Raw genomic sequence first — 12,626 nt, 5'->3', positions numbered from 1 at the left:
ATTTTATACAATTTGTCATGGTATATGTAGAGAGTCTAAAGGTTGATTAGCCTTATTGCTGTGAGTTAAGTCAGTTGATTAAAGTAATGTGTCTTATATTTTACAATTAAGTTTGAGTCTCAATTTTCGTAAATCAAAATATCACTTTGTAAAATAAAATATGGATTACCTCGGCTAATGTCTTACTTCAAATACGTGTTTGTAGGTCATTGTGGTTTCAACTTGCGTGGGTTTATGCATTAGCATAAAATGGATTTGGGTCAGGCTAAAGTGCTATTACAGATCCAAATTTTGGGTGAGATCATAAGTCATAAACAAACAAAGGCCGAAAGTATGAACAAGTCGTGTGCGGGTGTCGGGCTCCCACTATTTTTTATTAACTTTTTAATTGATGAAAATGGATGTTTAAAAACAAGACATTGGCGAAAATGACTTATATTGTGAACGTTTTGAAACTTTCAAATAGCGAATTGCTCTGGTAATAATTTTTCAAAAACAAAAACTTAGGACAACGCATATTACATAATTAGTGTGTGTGCACGTGCAATACAAGTTAAGAACTTAAGTTATAGTGTAGGACCAATACTAGACTAGAGGCCTCATGTTGCCTCTCTGCTAAAACTTTGTGATTGATGCATGAGATATGAAGTTTTTGGACAGGCAGCTTAATAACATAATTATAGTATAAAGTAACATCCGAGTGAAATATTAGTACCATATCATGTCCATCGTTACATCTCGATCATAAGGCACCAGTCCACCACCAGTCCACCAGATTCCACTTAATGTTCTCCCCGCACTCTTTCGGGCATGCTTCATCATTTGTCAAATTACTTGAAGTTTCCTGAGCAAATATTCCTGAGCAGAGGCATCAAGGAGTTGAGCGGAAAGGGTGGGAGGAGAGTCTTCCTCCATAGAGGGATAGGGAATGAGTTTGTCGCTGTCGGTGAGGAAGTGAAAGTGATTAAACAGGAAATGGAAACTTGAAGAAGGATTTAGGTTTAGGAGGTTCAAATTCAAATGTGGCGATGAAACAAACATATACGACTACATGTGAGTCACGTATGGCCATTTCCAACCAGTCAGCAAATACTTAGAAATGAATCAGGCACAGGCAGCAAATATAACAATTAAAAAACTGTACAACCTTTTGCAAAGGTTGAGTTTGTAAATATTTAGTTTATCGCCAGTTCACTCGAGAATAGCTTGTGATTACAAATTAAGGTTGTGTTATGTTTAATCATCTAACATAAATTTTGAAATACTAATTAATCGTATGACGTATAATTGCAGAAACCCCTTAGGCCTTCAAGTTATAATATATGTTTCATTAATTTTTTTCTTATAATAAAAAGAGAATCAACTTAGCCAGCCCATATATAACAATAATCTTTCATGAAAGGCATAACCACAAAGGAGAAAAACAAAGATGCCATTCCTTTCCTTGTTACTAATCATCATTCCATGCGAAAAGTAACCTACAAATCAAATAAATGGACAAAGCATCCATGTCAAAATAATTGTTGTGCCTAATGACTAATGTGCCCTTCCACCAGATTTTCACATCCCATTTTCATATAGGTAGATGATGTCGATTAATCGAGTGGAGGGGGGCAAATCCTGGAATAAAAGAAACAATGAGAATTATGAACTCAGTTGAGGATAATATTCTGGGAAAGACTCAAGGACGAAGCAAAGTTTGAGAGATATAACCACATGCTTCTTATTCTTCGACAAGAACCTGAGTTATAACCCTAATCTCTCTCTCTCTCTCTCTCTCTCTCTCTCTCTCTCTCTCTCTCTCTAGAGTTGAAAGTTGTGATTGTTATTGAGAAAGCAAGCCAAGGCCGGCCGCAATGGATATCTCGCCACAACTTCTGCAATACCGATATCATTTTGTCATAGCAATCTTTGTTTCGCTAATATTTTCTTTAATGTTGTATGCAGCCCCTAGGATTCTAACCATTTTGGGTTACTTTTGGCCTCTCTTTGCCTCCACAACAATATTTTTGGTGGCAGTAATCGCCTTTGGTGGTGTTTCACAGCTGTCGACAGAATCACACGGTGAAGCACAAGGTCAAGGAATCATAGATTATGTTGCTGGGCAGCCAGACTACACAAATTAGTTTCAAGCTGTTTATAATATTTATATTTCTGATAATTAATCTAATTTCAATGCAATTAAAATGTATATTCAGGAGTAATAGTCCAAGGCAGTTGGGTTAATAACTTAATACTTATTTGTTGCATACGCGATTGAAAAATGAGGCTGCTGAAATTTGTGACCTACTCATTATTTATATTCATCATATGTAGCATGCAGCAACATAACTAGTGAATGCATGAAACTTGTGACTTACTCATTATTCTGGTATTCTCACTCCGCCTTGCATGAAAACCCCACATCTATTGATTACACGGGTGATTAAATAGAGACAGTATCAAGTTATTAATAGTGAACCGCAGCTAGTCTCTCTAAAACTTTAACAAAAAAAATCGAGACAAATGGTTTAAGAAGAAGTCGAGAGATCATTTTTTATTCGTGTTTCCTTTTAAGTTCGAAAGATCAATAAAGCTAATTAAACAATCAACCAATCTCAAGAATAAACAATTCTAAAATTCTTCTAAATCTTCTCCTCCTGCTCTTTTCTCGTAATCAAATCAAGTCATCCAAAAGAAATTTACAATCCAAGCGAAAAATTCAAGTCTACAGATTACAGTACGTGCAATTGTGTTCAATAGTAGTTCAAGTTTCTAAATAAATTTGCGTGGCAATGGGCTTCCTCATTTTACGAGCTCCCTCCTGGAATTCTAGAGATAACAAAGAAATGAAGAATATCAATAAAGGCAACTATCTCCTCCAAAACCACAGCGTTGTCAAGTTACAAAAATCCTAGCTAAATCGAAAGGGGCGAACTGGACAAATTGTATGAGTTGAGCAGCCAAAAGATGGAAAAAGAAAAATTAAGAAACTTATCAATATAGTCAAATTAAGAACAGCTTATTCAATTAAAATGCCCCATCAATGCATCATTACACAGAAGGGAAAATATTCACAGCTATGTAAGAGTAAACTTGATTATGTTGTCATTATTATATTTGTTGATAGTGCTTTCTATAAAGTAAATTTAATTACTTAATGGAATCATGAAATTATGGAGAGAACACTATTACCCTGTAATTGATTTTCTTTTGGGGTGGCCTATTGATCTATTAGGTCTCCAAAATGGAACGAGAGGCAAAGCAGCAAGGAGAGGAAAAAGCTTTATATGCGAGTCGAACACATCCTAGTAAAAGGGATAGGGGAGTGATAGACGTCAAAGAGGAAGTAATAGCAAGAAATCATGTGATGCAACATCTGAAGAAGAAAGTGCCTTCAACTATTGAATTTGTATGCATGTACTAGTGAATTCAATGCTTAAATTATATAGACATGGTAACGTGCATGTTGCGGAATTTATCTAATACTAGGCTTCAACTTATGGTTAGTTGTGTGAGCAAACAAACTTGAATGGAGAGGACTTTGTTTGTTTGTATATCTTCTTATTTCATTAGATTTTTCTGTTAAACCGAGTCAAAGTTTCCGGTCCTACGAAGTTAAGTTACACAATCTTTATTTATTGATTCAGAGGATAGGGTGGAGGGGTAGGAAGGAGGATGTGTGTTCAACTCTTCCCTTGACTTTGATTTTAGTACGTAGTATGAGAAAAGCTTCTATTTTCCGTTGATATTTACTTTTCCCTCATAATGTTTAATGTTGTACGTAGCTCGGATGCGTTATTATGAAACCCTAGCTTTTTAGAGTTGTCATAGTTCATGTGAATTAAAGAAATAATTAAAGAAAGAAAGTAAGGCTCTATACGCCATGTGAATTTTAGAGTTGTCATAGTTCATGTCAGTGCTAGGCATATCAACTTACACTTTTAAGTTGTTGGTTGAGATGACATTGATATTAAATCAGATGTCGTCAAAGTTCCTGAATGATCAATGTCAAGTTTCTTGAACGTTTCCATCAGCAGTTCAATATCTTCCTGGCTGATCTTCCCCATCTCCTTTAGCTTATATACGATAAACTCTGCCGCACTGGTCATAGATGAATCCAACAAGCTAGCCACATGAGAATTGATATATCTTAATTGTTTACAAATAATAAGATAAAACATGCATGAGGATTGTAAATTATTTCATACCTAACGACTTTATCATGATCAAGATCTGCTTCCTCAAGATCCGAGGGTGTTAATCTCCGCGTAAGAGCCCACTTCACAAGTGATCTTTGCCTTCTTTCAGTGCATAGTTCAGCAAGGTAGAGAAAGAACTGTGCTAAACAAATGGTGCTGCTCAGTATCCAAAAAACAGCGAAAATACGACCAGCTCCCGTTGAGAAGCTCTCGTCCCCATAGCCTAGTGTAGTAATAGTGGAACAAACGCAATAGAAAGCATCCATAACTTCCAGATTCTCAACTAGACATAAGAAGACAGTTCCTACTATAATAAGAATCAAAAGAAGGATTCCGACAGAAATACATTTGAATTTAACCTTTTCGGTCTCAACCTCCTTAAGAAGCTCCGGTGGCCCAACTTTTTCTCGAAAATGTATGGCTCTAACCAAAAGGATTTCCTGTTTCTCTACAAGGTAATCTGCTGCCTTGCCAAGAATTATGCCAACAAGGGCCATGCCGGTGAACACATAAACGCAAGCAACTAGCTTTGCCAACATGCTATTTGGCACAAGGTCCCCGTAGCCCACAGTGCTCATTGTGACTACACACAAGTACATGGAGTCCAGAATTGCATTCGTTTTCTTACCCTTTATCTGATGCCTCATCAGGAAAAAGCAAAATGTGCCTCCACCAATGTATGCAATCAACAACAAGACTACTTGCCTTAGACTGAATTGTGGTTTTACATAGACTGGATCACAATCTGCAGGATATTGAGATACCACTTCGTTTTGTTGTAGGCGGTTCTTGAATGATGGACATGGACTAGTGCTAATGCTGTATGGGCGATTTCTTCTTCTCTGGACGGCATTCGTTTCATTATTGTGTTGAGAATTATCTTTCTTTTCAGAAAGTAAGGTTTGTTTAACATCATCGCTAAAATCACTAGCCATCAGATTTAAAGCATTACATAAAAGTTCATCTGGTTTAGCAACGACCTGCAGTATACAGAATCAAAACGACATAATATTTCCCAAACCAAATTCTTTAATATGAATTGAAACACATAAGGAAAATGATCAAACAAAATGTCCATTTCAAAATTCAATTAAACTCTCCTGGTTGTAAAAATCGAATGACATTCTGTTTCTAAAGACATAAAAATAAAATTCAATTTCTTGCTACCTTACCTAAATGACACTGAGCAGAAAGAAAAAGACGATTAAAAGTATCTCAGAAGCCTCAAGATCTTAATCCAATATTTGCCTCAATCAAAGAAACGCGGAATGATTGGATACCCGTCAGAAAGAAGAAACTGAGAAAATAAATGCATGCTGAACATATCATTACCAATCACCAAGCAAAGAAAAAATGCAAGAAACTTTACTAATATTTTCTGTTTCGTAGTTACACAGTGGCAAAGAAGCAACCAAGAATCACTCTGGTGCTTCCACCTGGGTGGATTTAGACCGCTAAGCGACTTAGTGGCATTTCAAATCCACTTGGACGCGTCGCATGATTGACTCTTACTTGTCCACTTCTCATCACGCCAAAAGTATACGTCTGAAGTTTGTTCCAACTATTCTATTTCAAGCGCTTTATTTCGTCTTACAAAGGTACAAAGGTATTGTTTGATACCTTTGTCTTTTTTAGTTTTTATCTTCACTTACTCTTTTTTGTTCTTCAATGAAAGTAATTACCGAATAATATTCATTTTTTCAATAAAAATAACCTTCGATTTAGACAAAATATGAATTATTACTCATTTATTTGTTCAAAATATCTTTTAATAGAGTTAATAATTTTATTCAAGCCAATCCCCTTTTCACAAACAAATGAGGCCGAACCACTTAGTAGCACGGTCTAGTAGAGTTAGAAGTCTTAAGTTTGATTCTCGTCATCCTATCCTCTCTCTCTTACTATAAATTATAAAAAATATCATTTGTTAAAAATATATAAAAAAAAACTAAGCCGAAAACGCTGGTTTGCTCTTACGGAAACAGTCATTAGACAATAGAAGGGCTGGGTAAGACATCGGATCCAATTCAGACTGGAAAACAGGCCCGACCCATTTAATTTGCTCTCATTACTTGTGAAATTCTGTGTCATCGCAACTGGAAAAAAAAGGAGAACGGAACAGGGACACTCAGCTGTGCGGAGGAAGCTGAAGACGGAACAAGGGTTTTAGCACAGATTCCCTCTCTCGTAGTCATTCTTTCACTGGGTACGTGATTCATCATCATCCCCTTCCGTCCTTGCTCTTTTATTCCATTTGATATATTTCTCAAAATTGTTATCTTTTTAGTTTTCTGGGTCTGATTTTCTTTCTCCAATCTGTCATGTTAAACCCCTTTTCCGTCTCTGTGCCATTTGGTTGCATATGTTGTTATAGTGTATATCCTAACAATTAGAAGAGGCCATTTCTGATTGCTTTCAATTTTTTATTTTGTTAAAGGGTTTGTGGTTATACTGCGAGCTAGCTTTCTGGGTCACTCAAAAGATTTTTAGAGTAGCTGAAGGTTGGGTCTTGGAGTGGGAAACTGGGAGTTGATTTTGAAGTTTAATTAATGACTTCTATCCCATCGAGAAACATATGGATTAGGCGGCAGCAATGCCCCTGTGGGGATTGGAAATGCTATGTGACATATGAGGGAGACTCTGAAGAGGCATCATCCATAGCATCCCAATTGGTTAAGAATGATAGTATGGCATCGGAAGCTATGGTTTCCCCCTATGTTGGAATGGTGTTTAAGAGCGACGATGACGCGTTTGAGTATTATGGCAGTTTCGCTAGGGAAAACGGTTTCTCAATTAGGAAAGAGCGCTCTTGACTTAGCCCACAATTGGATATTTATATGCGTGACTTTGTTTGTTATCGTTCGGGGTTTGCACCCATGAAGAAGAAGCCTACAGGGTAGCACCACAGGGATAGGAAGTCAGTCCGCTGTGGATGCGATGTAAAAATGTATTTGTCCAAGGAGGTCGTTGATGGAGTTTCTGAATGGTTTGTTGTGCAATTCAGTAATGTCCATAACCATGAATTTTTTTAAGATGACCAAGTGCGACTGCTTCCTGCTTATTGTAAAATTCATGAGGCTGATCAAGAGCGGATACTATTACTTTCTAAAGCTGGGTTCCCCATACACCACGTAGTGAAGGCGTTGGAGTTGGAAAAGGGGATTCAAGGTGGACAGTTACCCTTTTTAGAGAGGGACTCGTTAGAAATTTTGTTCAAAACCGTAAGAAAGTTGTCCAAGAAAATGATGCTTTGCTCACTGAAAAACGGGAGAATGATACATTGGAACTTCTTGAGGCATGCAAAGGGACAAAAGAAGCGGATGAAGATTTTGTTTATGATTTTACAGTTGACGAGAATGATAAGGTTGAACACATTGCATGGTCGTATGGTGATTCAGTCCATGCATACACTATGTTTGGTGATGCAGTTTATTTTGACACTTCATATCAGTCAATCACATATGGCGTGCTTTTTGGAGCATGGCTTGGCATTGACAACCATGGAAGGACCATTTTCTTTGGTTGTGTTCTTTTGCAAGATGAAACACCGCATTCCTTCTCGTGGGCTTTTCAGGTTTGCTTCCAATACACCCACTTTACTGATTTTAGATTAGCTGTGTCTTTGTATTTGTGTGGAAAAGTACATCCGGCGTGTTGTGTGACCGTCGTATGCCACTGAAGCTCAAGGGAAAATTTTATAGGACGGCAATAAGGTCGGCGATGCTGTATGGCACAGAATGTTGGGCGGTGAAGCATCAACACGTACACAAAAATGGGTGTAGCGGAGATGATGATGCTTTGTTGGGGGTGTGGGCTCACGAGAAAGGATAAGATTAGGAATGAGTGGGTTGGACATGTGCAAAGAAGGCCTACTGACGCTCCAGTTCGAAGGTGTGACTACGGGACAGAGGTTCAGGGCCAAAGGGGTAGAGGAAGACCTAGGAAAACTTTGGAAGAGATCCTAAGAAAAGACTTAAAGTACTTGGATCTAACGGAGGACATAACACAAAACCGAGCGCAATGGTGTTCTAGGATTCACATAGCCGACCCCACTTAGTGGGAAAAGGCTTTGTTGTTGTTATTATTGTTGTGTCTTTGTATCTGTCCACTTACAATGTTTTTTACTTCTTTCATACAGACTTTTGTTCATTTCATGAGAGGGAGATTCCCACAAACAGTTCTAACTGATCTCGATCCTGAGCTTAGAGATGCAACAAGAAGTGAATTACCAGGCACTAAGCATGTCATTTCCATTTGGGATATTCTTCCCAAGATATCTAGCTGGTTCTCTGTTTCACTTGGACCACGCTGTATGGAATTTAAATCTGAGTTTGATGAGTTATATCGGCTGGAGAGTACAGAGGATTTTGAGCTTCAGTGGAATCAAACGATTTCAATGTTTGGGCTTACTAGTGATAAACATATTGCTTTACTTTATTCATTCCGGGAATCCTGGGCTCAATCCCATATTAAGGGTTACTTGTTGCTTGTATGGCAACGACAACATATTCAAAGTTTGTAGATGCATTTTTCAAAGGAATTTTCAGTGCACATACATATTTGCGTAGCTTTTTCGAGCAGGTATATTGGTTAATAACTTTTATTCTTGATTTATGCCTGCAATTCTTTAATTGGTATGGTTTCTTATGCTTGAACACCTTGTAGGTTGGTATTTCTGCCAATTTTCAAAATCAGTCACATCGAGAGATGCAGTATATGCATATTAAAACAAGCATTCCTATTGAAGAGCACGCGAGGAGTATTTTGACGCCTTTTGCCTTCAATGCTTTCCAGCATGAACTTGTGCTCGCCATGCAATATGCTGTATCTGAAATGGCCAATGGGTCATATCTTGTGCAGCATTTTAAGAAGATTGAGGGAGAGCGTCTTGTGATATGGATACCAGAAGAGGAACAGGTCCAGTGTTCCTTTAAAGAGTTTGAATCTTCAGGATTGTTATGCAGACATTCTCTACGTGTGTATGTAGTCAAGAACTACTTTCAGCTTCCTGACAAATACTGTTTAAATAGATGGCGGAAAGAAGGCTCGCTTGATTATTACGATGACCACATTGCTCGGACTAGTGATGAGGAATGGTTTCAAGATTATCAATGCCTTACTGATACCCTGTTAACAGAATCATCAATTACAAAGGAGCGTTCTGATTATGTTCGCAGGGAATTGACAACACAGCTCACAAGGATTCTTAATGAGGTTAGAAATATGCCAGAATGTGAAGGAGTAGCTATGGATCTGACATTTTCCCCTAATTTGAAGCTGCAGTAGGTCATGTGTACTGTATTGGTAGCAAATGCAACTGCAACATGCTTTGTGGAATTGAGAGTACAGTCAGATGTAAGGAAGTTATGATCCCGAGGAAAGGCGATGGGACAATATGACTTTGCATCCGATTTCTCTTGTTTCAAGCGGAAAAGTGTTAACATGTTGAGAAGGGATAATCAGAATTCAGAAGCACCTTGAAAATAGACTTTGTAACTTGCTGATGTATGATATGATAAGATTCACAACACACAGAGGATGTGGAGAGAGGTACTTACCTAAGGTGATGTACTCTGTATATACATTGGTAAAATTTAGTTAGTAAAGCAGAGTTTCTTCTAGTTTTTGTGCTCTTGCCCATTCTTTCTGGATAGCTTACGAAGCCTTTAGGTTTATAATGCACATTTGATTATGGTGGGTGCCTCAAGTGTGCAACCAAGCTAATTGCTTGTACTAATAGATTGCGGCAAACAGTACTGGAACTGCTGGCATGACACATTTTTTTGGGCAATTGCCGCTCGCATCTTGTCATCGTCTCACAATAACGGAGATCCCTTGTACCGGGTTACCGCCCAGCTCCACGCTGATTCCACCTCCAATGCAGGGAGTCTTTTTCTTGTGAGAGATTGTTGTGGTCGGACATTCCTACTCATGATTTGCCCCATCTAGTTCTAGGTTTTTCCCTTCATAATTGATTGAATTGGCATGGTGACGCCAACCAATTTCATCGATCAACATTGGATAGGGGCCCCTACGTACAGTACACTACCCTACAGGGAAAGAGAAGAGATCGAGAGAGTCCGAAGTGTCGGTGATATTAGTCATCTTAACAGTGTATATAGAAAGCAACAACGAAAGTGAAAGTATATTTGATTATTTGTAGTCACAAAAGTTGAAGCGCATCGAATGGTCGGTTTTCACACTCCGAAAACTTGTAGATGACAAAAAGGCAAAAACCAATTTGCCATGGAATGAAAACATGGCCATCCAATCCGTTAATTTAATATCCTAACATCCAATCCATTAATAATTTAATATCCTAATAATTTGCCAGTTTGTCAAATTTAATGATAAATGGATCTCAAGTCTTTACATTCACCATCCGTGTATTTACACGCATTTAGACTAATTTTGGCCATTCAATTCATCAAAAGAACTGAATGAGCCCACTTCATATTATTCTCTCTTATTCAGCATGATAAGGTGCAAACGTGCAATATTTCAATGACCAAAATTAGTCTAAATGCGTGTAAATGCACCAATGATAAATGTAAAGACTTGGAATTCGTAACATTAATTAATTAGTTCATTAGTGGATTTGTATCTGTGTAAATGGCTAAAAACACATTAAAGACAATTTATTTATTTATTCGAGAGATATACTCAAATAGTTCAATATGAGGTGATAGACTTAGTCCAGGGTATATGACTCATATTTAATTAACATGAAAATAATATAATAGACGATGGAAACAAGAACATAAAAGGGACGTTCTAGTACTATCAAGTCTAGATACAATAATTAAGGAAACTATTAAACATGATGATGATGATGATGATGATGATGATGATGCAATCAGTTTACAAACTAGACAAAACATGCCTTACAGCACAGATGCAGCTTCAGCTTTTGGACAAAAACTAAGATCCCCTTAATTAAGCGGCAATAATGGGCTGGCGTTGGGCTTCAATCCTGATTTCCTCCTTCATTTTTCTTATAAACTCTTCGAATTTCTTGTTCAATTCATCTGTACTGCTCATCTTCGAGCCGTACTGATCATCTCCAACGTCAACATTTGTTGCTAGCTCTTGTGTTTCCATTTCTTCTCCTCCTTGCTCCATCAAAGACAGACCGACTTCTTCTGCTGCTGCAATGAAAGCTTCAGGCTGCATTTCTTCATGGTTCTCTGTATATAACGAACCATTTTGTTGTTTTTCTAGATCTTGTAGTTGTCCAACTTCTTCTTCTTCTGAAGTCGACGTTGGTTCTTCTTCTCCTTCGTCAGCCACATAAGCGATGTCATCCTGGCCGAGAGACGACCCAATCTCAGATAAGTTAGAATTAACTGATGATGATGTTGAAGACTTTCCACCGAGGTCGGACATAAGCTCATCGGATTCATCATTATAACTGCAACCGCAAGAATTAATCGAAGTTTTTGCAAGAAAAGCAAGGATTCCATTACAAATAAGAAACATGTACTTCCTGTCAAGGGTGTGGGTAAAGATTGACAAAAGCAATGTGGAGAAATAGGCATTGACCTGATTGGAAGAATCGGGAAGTAAACAAAAACCTGATGATGTTACAAAAAGAAACAAGCACAGCAAAGACACTGAGACTACAAACTTCAATGTCCTTATCATAAACAGCTTGGCATGGTACTTATTGTTGATGAATTTGTCAATAGCTTGGAGCTTCTGATCCTCACTACTTTGATGATCCATATATATATGTGTGTGTGTGTGTGTGATTGCTTACAGATTTGAACTGTGGTTGCTATTTATGGTAGTCCTAAAACTTGGTACAGTTTCATCGGCTCTGAGTTAATTTACAAAAATGGCCTTGGTTAATGTATATATGCATGGGCGCTAGGGGAAACCCAAATCAGTTGAAATCAAATTCCCTTTGCCCTGCACGAGACCCTTCTGAAAGCATCAAACATAAAAGAAGGAAGATATCCCGCGTTAATTAAATAATTATTGCTCTGAAGTTTCTAGCTGCCACCAGTACCACTACATGGGAATAGAAGTTATAGAACCCCAAATAAAAGCTAAAAAATTTCTAGTCAACCACTAATATTTGCTCTCAAAAGAAAATCAAGGAAAACAAAATACAAGCTAATTTGAGGGATCATCACTGATTCTGTGGCATAAGTTGATTAACAAAAGCAAGCTATAGCTAGATGAGAAGCTTGACCAGGAATTTTTAGACACCCCATACAGTCGTTGCACCCTTAATTCATTGTATATGTATTATTTGAATACACCTCCAGTTGCACAAGGAAAATTTTGTGTACAACGGTTGTATATGTGGTGTCACTCTCACGTGTATCAATGGGATAAAAGGGATTTGAGGGATTTTTTTTTTATGTGTGTGTAGTCGCACAACCACATAGTTTGAATTTGTAACGTGATTACTTCTTTCAAATTTCTTTGTGAGGTCGG

General features: G+C 37.7%; 1 protein-coding gene and 1 pseudogene across 2 annotated transcripts; one reads left to right on the top strand and one right to left on the bottom strand.

Moving 5' to 3' along the window:
- Positions 1–2,619: 2,619 nt before the first annotated feature.
- On the bottom strand, positions 2,620–5,525 carry LOC114819111 (two-pore potassium channel 1-like). Of its 2 annotated transcripts, XM_029098933.2 has the most exons (4): positions 5,354–5,525; positions 4,191–5,161; positions 3,920–4,083; positions 2,620–2,811 (listed from the first exon to the last, which is right to left on the bottom strand). In XM_029098933.2, exons 2-3 carry the CDS (start codon positions 5,114–5,116, stop codon positions 3,924–3,926), a joined length of 1,086 nt encoding a protein of 361 aa, XP_028954766.1. In that variant the 5' UTR covers positions 5,117–5,161; positions 5,354–5,525; the 3' UTR covers positions 2,620–2,811; positions 3,920–3,923. The 2 variants fall into 2 exon arrangements, with proteins under 2 accessions (XP_028954766.1, XP_070679006.1); XM_070822905.1 differs by lacking the exon at positions 5,354–5,525 and having other exon boundaries at positions 4,191–5,259.
- A 722-nt stretch (positions 5,526–6,247) lies between these two features.
- Positions 6,248–9,802, top strand: LOC103434414 (putative protein FAR1-RELATED SEQUENCE 10; annotated as a pseudogene).
- The last annotated feature ends 2,824 nt before the right edge of the window (positions 9,803–12,626 follow it).

The sequence above is a fragment of the Malus domestica genome, chromosome 05, assembly GCF_042453785.1.
Source record: "Malus domestica chromosome 05, GDT2T_hap1".
Taxonomy (NCBI): domain Eukaryota; kingdom Viridiplantae; phylum Streptophyta; class Magnoliopsida; order Rosales; family Rosaceae; genus Malus; species Malus domestica.
Note: the sequence above shows the minus strand (reverse complement) of the source record. Positions and strands in the feature narration are given on the sequence as shown.

What these genes read in the sequence shown, in the direction of transcription:
- LOC114819111 (XM_029098933.2), bottom strand. Translation starts at nt 5,116, where the DNA reads ATGGCTAGTGATTTTAGCGATGATGTTAAACAAACCTTACTTTCTGAA. An exon ending in GATCATGATAAAGTCGTTAG is followed by an intron (nt 4,084 to 4,190) that starts GTATGAAATAAT and finishes ATCTATGACCAG; the next exon opens with TGCGGCAGAGTTTATCGTAT.